The sequence below is a fragment of the Pygocentrus nattereri genome, chromosome 27 (genome assembly GCF_015220715.1).
Source record: "Pygocentrus nattereri isolate fPygNat1 chromosome 27, fPygNat1.pri, whole genome shotgun sequence".
NCBI classification, from domain to species: domain Eukaryota; kingdom Metazoa; phylum Chordata; class Actinopteri; order Characiformes; family Serrasalmidae; genus Pygocentrus; species Pygocentrus nattereri.
Genome location: NC_051237.1, coordinates 7,506,851 through 7,528,896, shown reverse-complemented (window position 1 = coordinate 7,528,896; position 22,046 = coordinate 7,506,851). Strand labels below are relative to the sequence as shown.

Below are 22,046 nucleotides of genomic sequence, written 5' to 3'. Positions count from 1 at the left end.
ATTGCCTCTAGGTGTGACTGTGCGTGTGAATGTATTTGTGTGTTTGTCTGTGCTGTGATGGACTGATGACCTGTCAAGGATGTATCCTGCCTTCCGCCCAATGATTACTGGGATAGACTCCAGCTCTTCCCACGACCCAGAGGGATAAGTGGCTTAAAATATGTGTTTGTGTGTGTGTGTGTGTGTGTGTGTGTGTGTGTATGTGAGTAATCAAATAGCTACAGGGATGTAAGAAGTACATTAACAGAAAAGATGATTCTTCAAAGGTTGTTTAGTAAAAGAAATGGTTCGATTTAGAACCATGACTTCTATACAGAACCATTTCATGTCATTTCCTTGCATGGTGAAATGGTTCTTAAGACTCATGGAGAATGTGCTGTAGATGGTTATATATAGCACCAAAAAAGGTTCTTCTACTGTTATGATGTCAAGCTTGTACAATCCTTTTCAAAAAGGTTCTATATGGAACCACACATGACACAACCACACAACACACAAATCTGAAGAAAGATTTTACCATGCAGAAAGCACTGAAGCATGAAATGATTTGATATAGAACTCATGGTTCTTAATAGAACCATTCTTTTTTCTAAAGAACCCTTGGGCAACCACCTTTTTAAAGAATATACACAAACAAATAACTTAAAAATAACTTAATACTACTGTGATATAAGATAAAATCCATGAACCTGCCTCACTACCATGCTAAGCATCACCAGCTTACTGACTACTGGCTTTGCCTTTAAATCATACCTACTCAACCTGATTTAGTTGTGGTTCTGTGTTTGTGTTTAAGAGCTCATTTATATAACAGATTTACAGTATATGTAAAGGTGAATTCACATGTATTTCCAGTCCAAAAGCTTCAAACAATTCATGAGATGTTTTGTTGAAGCAAGGGTTACAACATGTAAACTACATGTGTTAACATGTAATCTCCAAATACTTAAAAATGGTACCTAATGGACCTAAAGGAAAACCCCCTGAAAACTTCAAATGTATGCAGAGAGGCCAATAAAGTCTCATGGGATAAAGAATAAGACACAAACAAAAGACAAAAAGAAGATGAATGTACCCCAGCAACGCTCGACCTCTGTGGAATGCCAGCAGGGATGGTCATGACATTTACTAAGAATGTCTGAAGGTGTTCAAGGATCTCCAAAACTAAGCCAGTCAGAAACACATAACTTTAGCTTATAATCAACTAATTTCACCACACAATTTTATAATAGCTGATCCCTTGCAATGAAAAACAGTATATGTGATATTCTTATTAAAATGATTTGATGCCCTGTATGTAAAATAAAGGGGTCATTAAATTGTAATTAAATCACAGTGTGGCTTTTTCATGGAAAACATTGTACAAAATAAAAAAGAAAACAAAATAACTGATAATCAAAAAAAAGGAAAAAGAAAAAAAGAAAAAGCAGAATGGTTAATAGGTTTTTTCATTGAAGAAGCTCATTATCCAAACATGGCATGGTCTTCAGATAACATTTAATAAAGTGGTATAATATTGTAGGATGTGCACAGTACTGGCAGCTGCTCACAGCAGTTATTTGACTTGTTTAGGCTTATTTTATTGATTTTATTTTGAAGGACACCAGTTTAATACCCCACCAAAAAAAAAACCTAGTACTGTGATTCTACTGTGCATTTCTAATGCCCCCTTGTGGGTAAAACAGTCCATTGCAGCAAATCTGGAAAATCAACAAAATACTACTGTTTTAAGTTTGTGAAGAATATTGAGTGATGCAAACTTAGTGGCATCTCACAATAATCCTATATAGGAGTTTCTTGTTCATTACACTTTCTGTCTGAAGTCCAGTGAGTATATTTAGGAGGCAGCCCTCATATTAAAAACAGTCACCAAACGAATCTATCCACAGAAATGTTCTCAGTTTACCTTCCAGCTCCGAAAATTTTACTTTAACACCACCAACACATTTAGTTAAAAAGCAATATTTAAGTGTGTTCTCTGTAGAGGATGTGTTAATCTAAACACGTCATTTGACTGGGGTTGCCCAAACTTTAACAAAGCTCCAGACCCTGATATTTTGACACTGTTTCAAAGATACTGTTTGATACTGTTTCAAAGATTCTCAGTTTTTTTACAAAACTGATTAATAAAACCCAATTCAATTTTAAACAAAGTAGTTTCACATACACATTTTATCAGTGCATAATTCACAAATGTGTTTGTCCTCTTAGAATTAAGAGTTCACTAAAAAAAGAGCCAAGTCCTGCAAAGTGACTTACGGACAGTTAGCAGTTCTTTTTAACATCCACTTGGTGGTAGTAGCTGCACTGGTCTACAGTTGTTTGCAGTCCAAGCTCAGGTCACAGAATGTTCAGCATTACTGAAGTAGCAATACATGATTAATCATCTTTGCATTTCTGAGTACAGTGCAAGGTAATAATTAGTGACAGAATGTACTGGAGAAGATTCCTAATGCAAAGAATGGTCACTGATTTGTGTAGTCGAAAAGACAGTGCAAGCACTTAATAATCCATGCCAGTAGTTGACTGACATATTTTACTACTTGTCATGTCGGCATGTCATGAATGCACACATTCAGCTGAAACCCATGTTACAGTTTGGCTGTATCTATAAATTACATGATGCATGAACGATGAAACTGCACTCTGGGGGGAAAAAGCAGCTAAGAATGAAAGTTTACTTCCACTGTGAAAAAATCAGACACACACACAAACACACACACACACACACACACACACACACACACACACACACGTACATTCACCAACTACAACACAGGTAACAGCTACCAGATGCTTAGATGAGCATGTCTTGTGTAGCGTTCCAAAGCTAGGCCAATCAAGGCTTTATCAGCACTTGCCAAAATCTGGATGTCCATCAGCACAAACAGCTACAGGCAACATTACACTCATCATAAACAAAGAGTCATACTCGTAAGAGAACTTGTATGGGAAAATGTGCCTTTTACTTTGAGCTTCAATGTTTTTGTGATTGTCTTGAATCAGAATTTTCATCCTACGAACTGATCCAGGATCTCTGATACTGAATATTTGATGATACCAGTCCGATTTGATTTTTGGGGAGATTTTTATTAAATATTTTCCACTTTTTTTACACAGTGCTAATAAGCTGGGAAGATGAAGGCTAGCACATGCTTTCACCAAGACATGTGAAGTGCCAGGACATTGAATTGCCACTAGCACATTATTAGACAGCTCAACATGCTTGGAGGAGAACTGCCTATTAAGCTATTCTATTAGCTTATAAATTCTATTAAGATAACAGATGCCTGCACTGGCTAGCAGCATGTAGAGAGAGGGATACCATACTGAACCAAAGAAATTGAGACTAGTTAAGCTCATTTTACTCCTAAGACATCTTCAGGGATCCAGATCGAAATGGGGATTGACCTCACAATGACAGGGCCAATGCTTAGACAGTTGCTGACCTATAGGCATGAAGAAACTCGGCAGCACATCCAATCAAAATCTCTATTTCAGACTAGGGCCGAGATGTTTCCCAAACAATAAAACTTTTGTGATTTTTTTGTTTAGTGAGTTGACAGTTTTAATATTTCTTACTGCTACCTTGCAAAGTAATATTTGATATTCTTCAGATTTGTTAGCCAGCAAAATTTGCTATCTGAATAGGACCAGAGATGACATACGTTTTAAGTGTCATAACATCCAGTTAATGCCACTTATTCGAGACCACCTACTATCTCTTTGAATGGAGGGAATCCTAAAAACTCAAAGCTGAAAGCCACATTAACATTTCAAAACCATATCTAAAAATCACTGCCAAAAATTTGAAGTGCTTGGCTAAAATAACTTTAACATAACATTTTTTTGTCAAGTTGTTCTGGCTGCTGTGCAAGTACATATAGTGGGTGGGGGTGCCAGTTGGCAGCTTTACCAATAAAGTGGTTGGCTCTTTTAATTGAAGGGCATGACTATCTCCATTAATAAAAGTTAGGTGTTGTGAGCTATATTTTCAACATTCAACCAATTAACTGTCTCCTCCTCCTTTATAATGTACAGACTTTCGTTGAATACACTTACACTGTTTATGAACAGGTTTATGGAGACTTTATTATACCATATCCCTGCTGTATGGTGGTACTGAAAGTTTTAGTCAGTCAGTGGCCCAGTTATCTTTTATAAGTCATTAAAATTTGTTATTTGTCAGATAATCATAATATGTATAAAAATGTAATTATAATTTAAACTTTATTAGTATAATTAGCAGTATTAGTATAGAGCCAATACATTTTGCCCCACCACTTTTGGAGATGGAGCCACTCCTAGTAAAACCAACCAATTTAGGTAACAGATGCTAGGCTAATTACAGTAAAATGCTACAGTAAAATTTACATGTTTGGACAGTTGACTTGACATAAGAGCCAAGAGAACTGACCTTGATTTCAGTCAATTTAAAATTATGCAGAAAAAATCACATTATTTTTGATGTCTATGTAATGACATCATTTGGTTTCTGTACTACTGATGTAAAATAACCTTTTTATAGTGTTGTGAAAACTCTATGATTTCAAGTTGTTCTAACATGTGCAGAGCAGCCTGCTCTTTTCTCTTTGTTTTTAACACATTGTAAAAGTGTTAAATGGGAGAAGCGGTCAGGCATTACCAGCAAAGCAGAACGCTTTGGAAATGCTTTTAATTTTTGTACCACACAGTGAAAAAATTGTGAGTGTTTTGTATGAATGTTTCTGCTGGCAGAAAAGAGTGGAAGCATAATAGCTATGCACTCGCATTTTACAATCAGCCAGTTTTACCCAAGCTTTTAACAAGCGTAAACTCACTAAACTTCATTCTAACCCTGCACTGAAAATGTGCGAATTTACTTGATTCAAATATGTAGATGAGTGAAATGTATGGCATCAATACTATCACTCTAGTTCTTTTTATACTTAATTTGAGAATGGTGAGAATTGTGTCGTATTTATTTTATGAATGTGGAACATGTTTAAATTAATTTTCCTTTTTAGAACTGTTTCACACTGCAGACAACTGAACTGCTTGTTATCTTCTGAAAATGTCTGTTTAAGGCATCTTATCACGGTGGTGTAAATACAGAGCAAAAGATTCCAAGTGGTAGGTAGGCTTAATATAGCCAAATACATGATTCATTAAAATCCCATTCTACTGGATTGGATGAGGACATTCCCATTTAAAATATAAACATAATTAAACATTATAATAGTACTCACAGTGAATATTATGCTAATCATACTGTGCTCTCTTGATTTGATGCCATTCTCAGCTCAGGAAACAAGCATAATGCATAAACCAAAAAGTTCACTACTTTCACACTTCACAACAAGTCTTAAGACAATCTTTTCTCACTTCTTTTTTTTTTTAATTATCTGGCACTGGGGAAGCCAGAAGTGACAATACGCTACTTTTTATTGTATTTACTTACTTATTTTCTTTTTTGACTTTTTATGATTTGTTTTATAAACCTCTGTTTAGTTAAAGGTCTAGACGAGCAAAGGGTGGTCACTGATTTGGCACCAGGCGGGTAATTAAACTGAGTAGCTCAGTCATCTCCCTCAGGATCTTAAGCTAGTAGGTAAACCAATCAAAGCCCATATAAAACCAGCTTGACATTTAAAAGTATAGAGCCATAAACAGTTATGCTCCATTCTCTCCTACAGCTGGATTTTTTTCTCGCTACCTGTGAAACAGAGACCTCCTAGATCCAGCAGATGAGAAAGAAGTGTTCTAATCCTAACGCCTGTCCTGGCTTTCTCATCACCCTCTGGCTGCTTTGCCTGCTCTGCAGTGTTTCCCCCTCTTCTCCTCTTTGATTCCGTCCCTGGCAGGCCTAGAATTGGAGTATATGTGCCTGTGATATACTGCTCCAAAGGGAGTCAACTTCAACCCACCCCATCCCTCTCCAGCCCTCTCTCTTCTTCTCTCCTCCTTTGACACGTTCACAATGCTCCTCATAAATCAACAAGGGGAGAGGAGACACTAAACGACAAACCGTTCCTGTCCTCTCATTGTTCATCCTTGCTACTCTCGCAGTCTGACACACTTTTGGCTCCTCTCCCTGACCCCTCACTGCCTGAAGAAACTATAGCTCAGACTGAAGACAGAGAGATTGGATTCTGTGCCCAAGTCTGATACAGTCATCCAAATATTCAGTTGCCTATGTGGCATTCTGATGTTGACAGAGGACCAGGAGACACTTCAAGCCCACCATCCAAATGTTAGATCTCATTTATGTCACATAGTTAAATCCTTTATAGCCTTTAATGTAGTAACATATACAAATGTTATGATAATATTGTGCCTAACAGTCAAAGTGCTGATTTGTCAAATTGTCTGCATAGTTCTGTTTGCATGGTTGAGATGTAAAAAAGCCATTGAGAGAGATTTTATGTTAACTGTTTCACTGCAGAAAAAAACAGATGTCTTTAAAGTAAACTATTTTATTTACAACACTAAACCACTAGTGGACTTACACATGTCTTCTGAGTTTTTATAGATTCCATTAATAATGGTAAACTTGTTGTAAATCTAAAGCTGTAAGCTGCTTTGGCTTACAATGTTCTCCAAGTACCTTTCTGCCATGATTGGATTTTAAAAGTATGTATTTAGGCCAAAACCCTCTCAATACCATCCCAAAACAATGTCTCAGGCTTCAGGCAGTGCATTTCCGATCATTTCATGTAATAACTGTCTGCGAGGTAGCTTTCAGAGGCATTAAAATCTATAGACATCTGGTTCCTATCACCATCACTGTGAACAATTCTTACTCCCTAAGTTTCTTTACAACTATGCATTTCACATCAAACCACTCTGGCTGCCTTTTTTCCAATTATAAACCATTTAATTGTGCAGATATTTTGAAAAACATTGGTGGAATTTCCCTTTAAACACAATTTTTCTTCCATAGCATGTAGTATTTGTTTCTGTGTGAAACATGATGTTAGCGAGATATCTGAGCTGACCGAACATTTCATTCATTCAGTGGGTGAGGGCTGTGGAAGGGGGGGATGAAACATGGTATTATTAGATAATTTTATTTTTCTGAGATCAGACAAGATTGGGCGTTCTCAGAGTGGTATGGCTGTGTGGTCTAGGGTAACCCAGCCCGGCTCAGCCCGAAGAGGCAACGTGGGAAGACCACGTAGGCCCACCACCCGCAAGGTCCAGCATTGGAGATTGGTGCAGTGCCGTATAGGCAGTGGGAGATTGCAGGGTGGGCCTCTGCGGCAGAAACTGGCTCTTGGTACGTGGAATGTAACCTCACTTGGGGGGAAGGAGTCTCAGCTTGTGCGGGAGGTTGAGCAGTACCAACTAGATATAGTTCTGATCTGGATGGCCCCTGGACGCCTCCTGGTGGCAGTGTACCAGGCACCAGGGTCGTCCTAGGACCCTCTGGAGGGATTACATCTCCAAGTTGGCCTGGGAGCAGCTTGGTGTCCCTGGGAATGAGCTGGAGGAAGTTGTGGGCCACAAGGTCGTCTGGGATTCTCTGCTCTCCCAACTGCTACCGCAACCCTATCTGGACCAAGCGGTTAACAATGATAATGACGATGATGATTATTTTTCCAACTGATTAGAGGTGGAAATATTTCAGCACCTCAGGATTCTATTCAAGCTCATTCAGGATGCTAAGACGTGATTATAAATGCCTCTCGATGTATCTCAATTTTTTGTATTTAAAGCCTCCATTATGATTTGTTTACCTATATTTGTCTTTAACAAGTACTGATAGCTCATCTGAATCTACTCATCTCTGCTATATACAATACTCTTTTCAAAGATGGCCAGATCATACCATGTCAAAACACTCGAAGACCACAATACTATTCACAAATGATAAAAAAAATAAGTTTTCAAAATATCAGCTCATATACTCTGAGCTTTCTGTGAGCTACTGTGTTTCCTATCACTGCATAAAAGCTGAATTGCTCAGAGCAATTTGGCTCAGTAAGCACTTATAACAAATACATTTTTTGAAAGTAACAATAAGACTTCTAATGTATTAATTATATTCATATTAAAGTGTTTACTTGTTCAAAAATATAAGTTGTAAGACAAACTAAACAAAAATCTATAAATTTGTATCTTTGTTAGATAATGTTCTTTACGTATCATATAAATGACACATTTAGAAATCACTTTATTAAATGAGAGGAGCAGGTTAAATAGCACAAATGGCCAAGTTTGACCTTAAAGGGTTAATATTTACTGATTTTCTGAATTTGCTCTCATAAGAAGTTGATGCTGTGAGGTCCTGCCTTCTCCTGAATCGTTATTGTAATGTCTGCTTTCTTTCACATCTAATGATATTAAATTTATTCCAGTGTTTTGACATAGGTAGAAGAAAGGCTCTTAAGTTTTAGCTAACTTTATTATCAAAATACCGGCCATTAACACTAAGCCTGCAGTGCTGCTGCCACCATCAGGTGAGAGGAAAATCTGTGTATTGGCTGGCAGACCACTTCTAAGACACTTTAAAACAGAAGCCATGCGCCACATTTGGTAATAGGTTTTTGGACGCCACTGGTACTCGTTATAGTTGATAGTATTTACTTTTCATACAGCACTGCACGTGAACACACTAATACAGATTTCCAGAATAAGCATACTCAAAGTAAAGCATGTGATATTTCAGTCATTTCATTGGCTTTTTCATTTTTTGTCATTTAATTATAAACTTGTGAGTATATAGTAGTGTTGAATGAAGCTATGGCTAATTTACGTTAGCGTTTCGAAGAGGTCTTCACTGCTTCAGTCTGACTTGTCCAGACTGCTTTTAATACTAGCTTTAGCGGTTGTAGCTCAAATTTCATTGGAGGCTTGTAACAGATGTTCAGGTGATGCATTTTTTACTTTGTAAATGGCAGTTTTTCAGATGGTTGCATCAGAGATATCCCCTTTTTTTCTCTAAGCCAGACTGTGCCAAAGTATCTTATTTTATAATGTCTCCAGGTGTGCGTGAGTTTTATTCACAAGGATACACAGATCCTATGCAAAACTCCAATTAGGACATATTGGGAATCAATTCAGACCCTTTCAAGAGAGAATCATGATGTATTTAAGAATCTTTTTCCCACTGTTGATGCACAGTGATGATATCAAAACTCTGATGTCTTGGATGTAGGTAAAGATCTCAACACTTGAATCAAAGACAATGGGAAAACAAGAATTTTATCTTTTAAAGGGTATAATAAATTAAATTATGCATAACATGAGCAGGGACAAGAATTAACAAGGTTAAAAAAGATCCATATTATTTTTACTTTTTTTCTTTAAGCTTTATACTTACTATCCAATGATTAAAATGATTCAGTAACTACTATAAAACTAGTATGTACATTACAAAGTTATTACACTGAGGACTTCAGGGTTACAGGGCTTAACTTGCTTGCTTTAGTTATTGCATTTTGTTTATACTTACCAAGATACTGGCCCTTCCCCTCTCTGAAGGGAGGCCCAACTGGCCCCTTCATCATTGGCTGCATGTACTTCATCTGGGGCATAGGAGCATAGCCTCCACCCAGAGCATGGCCCCCCAGCATCAGTAGCACACATACAGGCACCAGCAGCATGGTCATCTACCTTGTGGGCTCAAATCTCCAAGCTGAGGAGAGAAAGACAGAATGGATAAAAGAGATTAAGATCAATGCTCTGCTGCTTGCCATTTTAGGATATGATTTTGTAACGTACTGAATTCACTCCTTTCAAGGATAAATTCTTACACAAGATAGTCTACTGGTAAAATCTAATTAACGCATTATCCTCAGTGAGGGAGTGGTGTGCCAAAGGCTTCTGGAAGCTGAAGCAAGCAAGTCACTACAGAATAATGCTATCTGGTGTTCTTCTCTGACAACATGCCATATTTCTTCTTCAGTTATGAATGAAGCCTTATTACTTCCAGAGATTTTAAGTGATAATGAATACAAAAAATCATCATCTGCTCTATTTGCATTGGCTTTGCTGACAAGCCTGGTCAGTTTTCAGAGTGCCACACCAGCTGGTATTGGAGCCAGAGATACTGTGTAACACTGCCATGCATAAACAGTTTATGTATGAAGACTTGATAGATGTCAGCAGATGGAGCTCTACTGTACTAGCAGGTCCTGCTTGGTTGGCTACTAGTTAGTGAATAGGTGTAATTGAACCCACCAAGGCTCAAGCCTGCCAGAAGAAGCATGCATGCCAAAGCATGGGCTAGGCTCAGGGTTCTTGCTTCTGCCTGTTTGTTTAACCTGTCGTTCCCTGTGACAGCTGCGCTTGTTTGCTTTAATTTGCTCCAGGAAGGAATGATAATTTCATCCTCATGTTACTCATCGCACCAGATATTTACACAGATTTGATCAGGTGAGTGGGAGAGGCCACTGGGTGGGAGCAGAGCAGTCGTGATGGTGCTATAAATCACTGGGCCCTTAACAGTGCAGATATTAGATTGCTTTGGTCTAGGCTGTATCTGCAGTACCTTTCTTGTTCTCATTCTCTCTGTGGAGGCCCTGACCCAAATTCTACATTTGCGTTATCCTTAGACCTGTACACTCAGTGAAGCGTTACCAATCTCCTTGGACTCCTCTTTTCCGCTTGTCCTGATGGCTTCCAGACTGCTTCCCTCCAGGACAAGCAGACCTTGGCTTTGATTGAATATGAAGACTGCCTTGGAGATCAAATACTCTCCCTACTCTCCACCTCAAAGCACAATATGACCCAAAGAGCTCCACCTGAGGAAGGCCTGCTGAACAGAACCAAGACTCTGCTGAGGGAGGCAGCTTGGAAAGTGTATCCAAAAGCACATGGACATCCTATCCACAGTCTCCACAGTTCACAGGCTTCAGTTTGCAGTTCTCATTGTTGTTGTTGGATCTTGGGTAGCCTGGCCTAGACACATTCCTAATCTGCTTCACTTCCTCTTTCCTCCTGCAGTGACAGCTTCACACTCCCACTCATAACCACAACTCTGAAGCCAAAATGGGAAAGCTCACACATTAGTGTGACAGCAAGTACAGGTGCAAGCTCTACAGGTCAGTTAAACTTTTTTTTAAAATACCACCGCACAGCAGGACCCTCTCAAGAACCTAACCACAAGTACATTTAAATAGTGTAAAATTTGGTTATCTGGTAAGTGATAAAGGGCCTGTATGCTATATTTTATAAAAACATATCCAACATGTTTTTTCCTCCACGTTTGACATTTGTGTGTTTTTATGTACCGAAAACAGTCAGAATTCATTTTCCCAACTTGTACTACCCATTATACTATTAGCTATTTTAAACATATTCAGATTTTAAAGATGTTTTCATCAGTCACATCATAAAACATATAAATATTGATTTTTCTAAATATCTCTTTTATTTAAAAAGATACAATTATTAGACCATTTTGAGTATAAGTCTTGTGATTCAGCCGCCAAGTGGCTTGGAGGTTTTTAACATCTAATTTACATAGAAAAGGCCTGTCTAGATATGTGGAGACCATGTGTGAAAGGGTACATTTTATGAACAATTTTTTCAGTGATGAAATTTAGACCTCTGTTCAGTAGTTTCTGCTTTCTGTATGATATAATCACTTCTCCATTAAACAGCTCTAGGGGCTCTAGAGGAGTGTTTTTGGAGGGAAAGTGCACATTACAACCTGAGCATGCAAGCCAAATCATTACAGCTAAAAAAATCCTTTGTTTGATGCATTTCTGTGTTGAATCAGTGGGAAACAAAGAAGTACAGGTAACCAGACAGGCTGACAGAAAACATAGCTAAGAGTAAATCCATGTAGAACTACACCTCCCTGGCTGGATGCCTCCCCGCAAAGGAGCTGGTCCAACTGCAGACCCCCACAGCATGGTCTGGACAGGGAGACGAGAGAAAAGCCAGACGGAAGAAGGCTCAGCCCTGCCATGTTTTCCCACTCAGCAGGGCTCCAAACAGGGCACTCTGCGCCTGTTTGCTTTCCCTGATTCACTGGGGTTCGCCAGCTTTTTCCTCTTTTATCATTTTCATTTTTTATTATTATTATTATTCCTGGAATAGGGGTGAAAGGTCTGTTTGGCTCCAAGAGGAAGCTTTTCGGCTTTGCTCTCACGCCGAGCCCTCTTAACCGTGTGTGACTTTTTCTGCCAGGGTGAGCATATTTCTGTGGTTTTTGCCGTCCTTTTTTACTGTCATGTAAAGATGTGAGGCTCAAAAACTATGAGCAAGCCTTTGTAATTACTCATGTCTGTGCTAGCATCTGTGTTAGCGCTTGCTAAAAAACACACGCTTCCTCTAAGTTCTCATATGTAGCTGTTTCCCACTCCAGGAAAAACACAATCACTAAGAAGACTGGGAGGAAAAGCATGGAGGCCAGAGAGAGTGCGAGAGAGAAAGGGAGAGAGAGTGAGAGAGGTGGTGGTGGTGGCAGCTCAGTGTTTGGTTGTTGAATGCTTGGCTGCAGTTGGCTGGGGGGTTAACTGTTCCTGGGGGTTGAGGTTTTGTGGCAAGGGTAATTTAGATGTCTTTAACAGTGTACCCTACATCGAGCAGGCGTCTTAACACTCCCAGCAATCAAAATCAGACGTTACTTCTGTTCCACAGGCCAGCACAATCTGTTTATCAAATGTTTTTCTTGAAAAGAGCTGCAGACAAAGTTAAATAGTCTCACGCAATCCGTCTGGCCAAGTGTTCACCCGTGCATGCGTATGCACTCGTACGCCCACTGTTTACAGAGTACAGCTGAGGGCTAAACCATACATACGCACACAATAATGGAGGGCTGCCAAACGACTGGCCTATAACACGGGGGAAAAAACAGCTTCTAAGGAACCAGAGCCATTCACAACAATTAAAGGTAGGGCCATCCGAACGAGCCCAAAAACAGTCCAAAACAGACCAATCTGGCGAACAGCAGCGAGTATATTTAAAACACATTTATACACACACAAAAATGTTTGCATACAGGAATTTATGGTAACAGCTACCAAAACTTAAAACAGAACAGAAAACTGTCTTTAGCAAAGAGAGGGAAATAAGGACGCATGCTCCTAGTCCTTGACATACCACAAACTTCATGCTTTTCTTACACTAAGTAAGCTTTAAAAACAAGTGTATGCCGAGAAAACGAACTCTGAATTATACATTCCTAATTCTGCTTTCACCAGATCTGCGAAATGCAATAATACCATGAAATGTTCTCACACAGGCCCACTTTTAAAAACATATACAGTTCCTTGACAGACAGGCATGGAACAGTAGTTCCACAATGTGCTATACTTTTGCTACACCATTTTCTTTAATACTGACTGCCAGTTAGACAAAACAGGCAGCTCAAAACTGAGGCCAAGACTCACAGAGTAATCTTTGAACCTAACATGGCAGCTCAGGTGGCAAGCGGAACACCAAAAACCCCCAATAGCCACAAATAAACACTCCATCGAAAAGAGCAGACCTTCTTTTCACCACCTCCATTTAGTGACAGGTAGGTCTCACCAATGTTTGTGCAGTGTGCACTACACTATTTCTCAAAACCCACCAACATCCCTCAAGAACCCTGAGGGACATTAGCCCTCTCAGGTGGAGACAGAGTAAGCACCTGGCCCACTCCACAAGAGTGGACCATGTTTGTCTGACTCTTATTTTACAAACCACATAAACCCTGGTCTAGGTATTCCAGAACCAGGAGAGATTTGTTTAGGCCGTGCTGAAAACACAAATCATACACATGCACTCTCCCACTTTGTCTTCGCTGCTCACATAAACACATCTGATCTACCTAATGACCACATAGTGTGAGAGGTTAAGTGTGAGCACCTATGTATGTTTTTGCACAACGAGGGCACGTGCCTGTTTGACAGACACGGCTCGTATTGAGCTAGAGGGAGGTGAGGAAATTGGGCATGAGGTTTTCATTCTGAGAATCTGTGCTTTTGCAGCATGAGGTAAGCCCCAGGGGGACCAAGTGGCACTTACTTAGCAGCCTTCGGCCCCACACCATCCTCATACAGCCAGTTACTTTTTAGCCTACTGTTTGTGCACATACTGCTTATGACTCACCCAGAGCTCACAGTATTGCTTTGAGGGAACATACGCAAGCAATTACGAATGCAGTGCTCATTTTGAACACAGTACGCGTTCACTTTTCGGATGGCATGCCACATTAACAGTGGTCCTTTACCTCAGCCTCCATGTGTGTGTGAACTGAAATGGAAGCATTGCTAAATTGGTTCTCAGAGACAGTGGCTGGTGAAGGAGGCCACAAAAGTGGCTCTATACCACATTATGCAGCCATCTCCTGCTGGGCCAACATTTAATGGAATCATTAGAAATCAGTTATCCATTTAATGCTGTGGGGAACCTGCTGAGGTGTGACGTAAGCTGTTTACATTTCCAGCGCCAGCTCCATCCATTGCCTTCCCTTTTCCTTCTCTCCATCACTGGAGCTTAGGGTCCTCCAGGCCCCCACTGGGGATTATGCAATGGTCCTCAGCCAAGGGTCTTGTCAAATGAAATGACAGCCATGCTAATTTAATCACCTCTCCTTTGCTGTTCACCTTCCCTAAACAGAACTTTGGGTGATGGTGTAGTGGGATGTGGAAAAGGTTCTCTGGTAATTCAGATGTGACTCCCTTTCTCTCCCACACCCTGTACAAATGTTCTCTGAAACACGACATGCAACAGACATCATCCATCTTTCTCATCTCGCTCTGTCTTGGCTTTGGGAATGATGCACGTGTCTTTAGTAGAGCTGGGGAAACAGTGTGAGGAGTTATGTGCATGCACATGTACATACACTGTGAGCGTGCACACGCAATAACAGGATGTGTTCCATCAGCATGGGCATTAGCCAAAGGGGATTCAGCAGCTCAGGTCGTTATGGAGAAATCGACTCTAACATTCTTTTGGTCTAAACAATATATTGGCCACTAGGGTGTCTGGAGAAAGAAGTCTGAAAGCATACTTGTTTGAATTCGCCATGCTGTAATTGTCGGGACGCTGGGAAGTACATTCCTTGGGTCTAACAGCATCGAGTGTGTGTGTGTGGCCCCCGAAGCCATGAATGGTAATACTTTGAGCCTCTGCGTTTTAGAAAGGAATCAGACACACTCACAATACTGTCTGGTCACACACGCATATGCACACTGTGGTCAGAAAAGTTGTGTCCTCAGGCAGCTGGCACACAGGCAGAATACACAGCCATCTTTCTCTAGGCCATCTTCATGACTTCATGACCAAACTATTCCACATTTCAGCTCATCATGACAATATAAAAACAATACGAGCACTTCAGTTGGGCCAGTAAACATTTGCAGAGACTGATAAATGGCTGTGGAATGGAGAAATGGTGAGCTCCTACTGAAAGGAACTTTTAATACTTACAAAGCAACATGATTAAGACAGATCACAATACAATTTATGGATCTTCTTAAGACAAAGCAGCTTAGCTCAAAAGAAACCATTCTTTCCTATTCCACAGGGGTGGAATTCCACAGAATTCCTAAACTGTGCCATATCTAAATGCAAAACATTCAAATTCTCCCAAAATTAGTCTAAGCCAGTGGTTTGCAGGGTGGGGTGGAGTTGGTTGCAAAAAAATTACATTATTATTTGCATTGTCACAAGCACACAAAACACTCCTGTTTGGTAGTTATTTCCTGATGAAATAGTGTCTGGCCACTGTTCTAACCCACTGAATATCTAATCAAAGCTGAAAATGTGAATAAACGTATTAATATTGTTAACGGATTAACCAACTACTGTAACACTAGGAAGACTAAACATTACCCGACAGGTGCCACACTCAATAACAATAACAACATGGAGCATGGCTGTGTTTATTAGTATGTTATTTTTATAGGTGATTCAAATAGGACTGCTGTTACTGAAGGGACTTGAAGGTTTAATGTCAGAAGGTAAGTCACTCCTTAATTACTTCTGTCAGACTTGCAAAAACTACATGGATCTTGTCATTAATCACTTAATTTATAAAACATAGTCAGGTAGCTATGAGCTAAACCAGCTAGAATAGCGCTCAAGACCATTATTGTGCAGCTCTAACCTTCTAACAGAAACACAGAAGCTCAGTTGGCTTTTCTTGCATGACCTCAGTTTTGGATGTGCCCCTGCTGAGCCGTCTGTAGAGTGTGTTGTCTGTCTGCTCTGCTTTTCTCTGTGACCCGTCTCTCCTCAGACACAGACACAATCTGATCCTTCTGTCCTTCCCTGCCTGCTCCATCAACAAGCTCTGTTTTTCCTCTTACTTCTCTCTCTCGCTTTCTCTCTCTCATTCCATGACTTATTCGAGGTAAAGTTGGCAAGGTTAGTTCTTTTTTCTAACCCTCTTTTTCCCTCTGTTCTCTTTCCTCCAACCACCCCCAGTACCCCCCACCCCACCCAACCCCACCCCACCATCCACACTGTCTTTCTGCAGTATACTGCCTGTGTGAATGCTCTTATTGTGGGCTGCCAGGGCCTGACGAAGCAGAGGCCCCTTTTTTCTCCCCACGTCTCTGCTTTTAAACACTGACACGTGCTGGCTGCTCCCCATGTACATTTTCCCCGGGTGGTAAAGGAGAAAGAACAGAGGGAGTGGAGGATGGAGGCGATAGATAGATAGATGGATGGATGGAGGAGTGAAAGAGGAAAGTATGCAGTAGTGGTAGTCAGGTGGGCCGATCAAAGAGCAGTCATCAGCTGGGTGTGTTTTTGCTTCCGCAGCCTGTGCCATGCATTCAGTCCAAATGACGAATGGCTAGCATTGCTTCTGCATGTGGGTGGTACTCGTCAGTGGAGCAAGACTTTACATGCGTAGGTGAACTCCCTGGTCATTTCCATAGGGAGGGGAACATGCACATGCTAATGTCTAATGTGGCTTTGGGGCCCCAGGAATCTGCAAAGCTAAGATTACTCTGGGATTCATGTAGTGAAAGGCATAGACTTCAGTGTGTACCAAGGATGATAAATGAGCACTGTACTTACATCCTGGCCTTTTCCAAAACCCATCCAAATATTTACCTTACAAGTTAATCCAATTACAAAGGCTATGATTGTTTCTGGTGTCATAAGCTGAAACTGAAGGCACAATTAGAGTCTGGAGTTTTCTGCAACTCATGCCAAAGCCTAAAAGAATCTATGCTTTTTTTCTGCATGGGGTGTGAAATTTTGGGTACCACATAATTGGCTTACACAGGGGAAATCTCACATAATCCCAAATTTCATTCCTCTCTCCTAGGCTGGGAAAGTTCAGAACCCTGTTCAGTTAGCCTGCAATTGTTTCCAGGAAGAGAGTTTGGATACTGGGTTTATGTCCTTCATAGCACTCTCTCTCCCTCTGAACCATTTCTGACACCCATTAAAACAGCTACTAAGCCAATGGCTCTTTTCGCTGGGAGCTGGATGTGGGGTTCAACAGGGGCCTGTCTAAAGACCATGGCACATAGTGAAGTGCTTAGTGAGGGACTGCTAACCATGGCACCTCCACCCTGACCCATTTCAGATGAGTGCCACAGCAATCAGTGTTCTCCCTCAACCTCCAAGACACAAGGTTTTCCTCTTGCATATTCTCGCAGACTAGCTGGCAGCAAAAAGTGCCCAGACTCCTGCATGAGAATAGGGGTGTGGGGAGGGGGTGGGTGAGGAGGTGGATTATAATTTAATAAGGGCCAGGAAATCTTTGTCAAATCCCCCTGAAGGGAATGAAATGCCTCAGTGTTCTGATGCAAACTGCAGGCTCAGTGCAGTGGGGTGTTCAGCCAACACATAAGGATGAAGAGATACATTAGAATAGGCACAGGATCACAGGTGTCCTAGGAGACCATTATCAGCTTTGAAATACCAAAAAAAGAGTCCTCTAAGATGTGATGTGAAAATCAAAAGATCCTTACTTTAATTTCTCATCTCATATGTAACTTACATAATAGTTTGCTATGTAATGAATACTTCATAATAGTTACTATATAATGAGGCAAAAAATCAATAAGTGAATTATATGCCTCAGTTCATGGAACTACAGATTCTTGACCTATCAATGTTATTGACCTATAATGAAATAGTGCAAGCCTTACTGGGGGGTGGGGGGTGGGGGGGGATTTCACCCTTCCTCTTTCACCCCTCATTCCTTGCTAACAGCTCAACATAGTCAGAAGGTTCCACACAGAGACAGCCAACAGTGTCCAAGTTAATCGGATAACAGGATAATGTATGACAGTGTATAACAGTGTGATTATATTATATATAATATATGATTTCCAGTTAGTGGAACTGCCAGTAGGAGGCCTGCAAAAGGAGGTTAAAGAAAATATACAAAAATGTTTATAGTGATCATTATTTGTACATAATATTTCACCTAATACAATATATAATCATTTTTTTACTAAATTATTTTTACTTATTGTGATCTGCACTGAAGCATCTTGAGTGGAGGAACATTTGACATAAAGGTATAGTTAAGGTTTTTTATTAATTATTTAGTAAAAGAACAAAATTATATTTTAAATTAGTGATCTAATTTGTAGGGCTTCAGTGATGGCCAGTCAAAATTTTTATTGACCAGTGCTACCCCAGCCCCTCCCCACCAGACACACCACTAGCTTCACTGTCTCTAACCATGTTATGAATTCCATTCTAGCTTCAGGAGGCCTCCAGTCTGACAGGACCCCTCTCGTTGTTATTTACAGAGAGACAGGCTCCTACAGGGCCCCATTACACCTCCAGTGAAGAGCTTAAGAAATACAGAAGTCCAGCTGCTCCCTCCCATCTGACAGAAATTAATGTACCAAGAGTTATGGCACCAGACTGTGAGGTTCATTTCTCAAAGTATATGTGTCTGTGTCTGAAAGTGGAAGAGAACATGTGTGTGCTTAAATATATCTGTAGCTGTGTGGGAGTGTGTAAAGCAGTCACCGAGCTGTCTTCTCTGAAAGCACAAATTAACCGCAAACTAAAAAAGCATAGGCGTTTCAAGCTAATCTGTCTTTTCATGGTGGGTTTTATGGTATTTGCTCGGGAAAAGTAAAGAGACTATTTGAACTCACACATATTCAGAAGCATGGAGACAGTATTTACTTTAGGACCCCTGTGGGACCCCATTTTATTAAAACAATCACTTTATTGGGGTCAGGCAACCAGAGGCAAGTTAGAGCCTCTTGTGTGATCATTAGCTCTCAAGGAATCTGCCGATTGCTATCTTTCATGGAGCTTTTCCTCTATTTCCAGGATTTTTGTTTTCCTTTTTCATTCTTAGGCCTCACTCTTTCACTCATACAATTAAAGAGATGCACTTGAAATAGACCAGTAGGCTTGTAACCCGCACAAAAGTCTCCAGCTGGACTTTGAAAGTGGAACAGCTACGTTCCCATGGGGCCAGTGTCCCACACTGGGCATTACTGTTCTAAACTCTTTGACTACTATCCAGCCTTCCATTAAGCTCAGAACCACCCTAAGTACTAATAATGATGTCTTTCAGAAAGCTTCACCATATCCCTCAGTCAGTAAAGGCTTCTCTCTCATGGAGTTGAGTATGACACTGACCAGGTGTAAGGATTTGTCGTACAGAGCGAGTTCCACTCTTCTTAGTCAGTGCCTCTCAATGGTTTAAAGGCACTGGTGAGGACCTTCCCCTACTATGCCTCCACTGCTACCCCCTCCCCTTTCCAAAAAACAAAAACCCACCCACACTGCTCAGCATTATCTAGGACGCACGTTGTGTAAGGTGATATGGCTAGCCCCGGCTTCACCCTCACTCTTCTAACTCAGAGTGAAGTTAGAGGGAAGGAGATCTGTCCATCTGAGCTCTAACAGAGAGAACAGGGCAAGACTGGGAGTAAGACGGCATGAAGAGAGAGAGAGAGAGATACAGAGAGGAGCATTATGGTGTCAGCATGAGGCTATTTCACTTGATTTACTGAATATTACAAGGAGGAAATAGTTGCATGGAGGGAATGTAAAATTTGGATGTATAGGAATTTGTTGGAGTTCCTGATTCGAAAAAAACATTTCTGCTTTTCATGAAGAAATGTGCGGAAAATGTCTTACTTCTGCATCATTGTGGCATAGCAACATTACTCCATTAGCAATATGACAATGCTGAATTTGATTGTGGGGTACAATTTAAAAGAAACCACCCTTTTATCTATTTCATTTCCAGTACAAGTTTTTCATTTTTCAGGACATATTTCTAAAGACAATAGATGGAAGATATTCCACATGCATAAGGAAGAGGATGGTTAAAACAAAAGGGGTGAGGAACAGATACAACAGGAGTTTCTAAGAGTTAATAATTTAACAATAATTTAACCATGCTTGATCTGGGTCTGTCACCATCAGATAAACAATACTCTCAGGAGAGATGAGGAAATTAAGCACCACTTGTGATTCAGATCTGAAAAAATCCACAGGTGTTTCTGTCCATCCTTCCACTGTGGGGAGACAGTTCAGCACTATGGGTCTGAAAGAATGTGTAGCTGTCGAGAAGCCATTACTGAGAAAAGGAAATAGACAAAAAAGAAGAAAATCTGCAAATCAAGCAAATACGCTGCTGATGCTGATGTCCAGAACTCAGCATCACTGAACGTGTGTTGGGATTACACGTGTGTTGAGACGATGCAACCAACTTCTAAGACTAAATTTTGGAGGTGGAATAATATCCCTCCTGATTTCTTTGACAAAGTGAAAGAAAAGGGTTGATACTCTCAATACTGAAAAAATTGAATAAACTACTGTTAAATATATAGTTTTTTCATCATGCTGCAAAATAACTGGCTGTTTTGATAGGAAAATAAAGGAATTAAAGGTCCTCTCTGAGTTTTAAATAAAATTATACTATATATATATATATATATATATATATATATATATATATATATATATATATATATATAGTTTGTCTATAGAAATATGAATGAAAGGGCTGCCAGTATACTTACTTGAGTGTGAGCAGAACGTTCAGTTACATGCAGATGCTTGTAGCCCTTGTAGGTGATGATAAGCTGTAATTCTTTTCATACTTTGACTCTGCTCCGTCTAGACTGTGTGGAGTATGAAAAAGGTCCTGCACTCGCTAGAGTCTCATTAATGACTCCACTCTTGGCACTCTTTGGATCCAGGGGCCAAAGCACTGCATCGTCTGGCAACCATTTTTAATGCTGTTTCCTAATTTGTACTATGCTGAATCTGTGATAATACCAAAATACATGCATTCATAGCTTTTTAGGTCTTTATGTATAAGAAGGTAAAATAAAATCTTAGAAATCCATCTTTTGTGTGACCAAAATAGCTGTCAACAATGATCAGCATGTATGTCTTCATATTTTGAAAAATCCAGACATTGCCATCTAGATTTCAACATTAAAACAATTCAGATGGAGCTCCTGGCAACATGATCGTTCAGTGTAAATGCTGGTCAGAACAATGAAGTCTAAATCAAACAAGCTGCAAGCACTAATGAAAGGTTAACAATGTACAGCCGCTATGACAACACACATCATACAGTATCATTTCCTTGGCACATCTGGTAAACTCTAAAAAAAAGTCTTGCTTCTCATTGTGCTACATGTCACTCTGACAGAATGCAAGGAAAAGGCACATATGCTAACCAACAGCCCTAAAACTCACATAAGCAGTCAGACCTTACAGATTGCTGTAGTGAAAACAAACATCACATAAAGAGGCATACATTGTCAGTGAACCATAAACAGGGCCAAATTACTCACAATCAGAGCCCATATCAGTGAGAGCAACATGTTGAAACTGCGAGACGGAGTTTAAGGAGAGCGAGAGAGGCAGCAGGTTTCCCTTCGTGTCCTGTACCCATCTCCAGATGTGCCTCAGTCATGAAGATGCGCAGAAAGAGAGGGATAGGGGCGGAGGGGGTGCAGTATAAATCTAGGCCAGGCCTGGAACTGGACAGGAGAAGCGTGCCTTCTTGAAGAGAGGGTTATCTCAATACTTCCTCCCTCAGAGTTATGGCACAGTCAAAGCCTGCTGCTGTCTTTTATCAGCCTTTTCCACTTCTCTCCTGTTGTCCTGCTGTCCTCACAAGCTCTTTGACTACTCTTTATGCAGGAACTGGCTTTAGT

At 40.3% G+C, this 22,046-nt stretch overlaps 1 protein-coding gene across 2 annotated transcripts in view; it reads right to left on the bottom strand.

The window, feature by feature from the left end:
• col8a2 (collagen, type VIII, alpha 2) overlaps window positions 1–22,046 on the bottom strand; it is a 55,207-nt gene that overhangs the window by 5,257 nt on the left and 27,904 nt on the right. The window contains exons 1-2 of one of the 2 annotated variants that reach the window (XM_017694274.2): window positions 21,681–21,791; window positions 9,437–9,619 (exon numbers count right to left, since the gene is read on the bottom strand). In XM_017694274.2, coding sequence (XP_017549763.1) covers window positions 9,437–9,593 — 157 coding nt within the window. In that variant the 5' untranslated portion in view covers window positions 9,594–9,619; window positions 21,681–21,791. Of the gene's footprint in view, window positions 1–9,436; window positions 9,620–21,680; window positions 21,792–22,046 lie in introns of those variants that run through there. The other variant, XM_017694264.2, reaches the window with a different exon arrangement.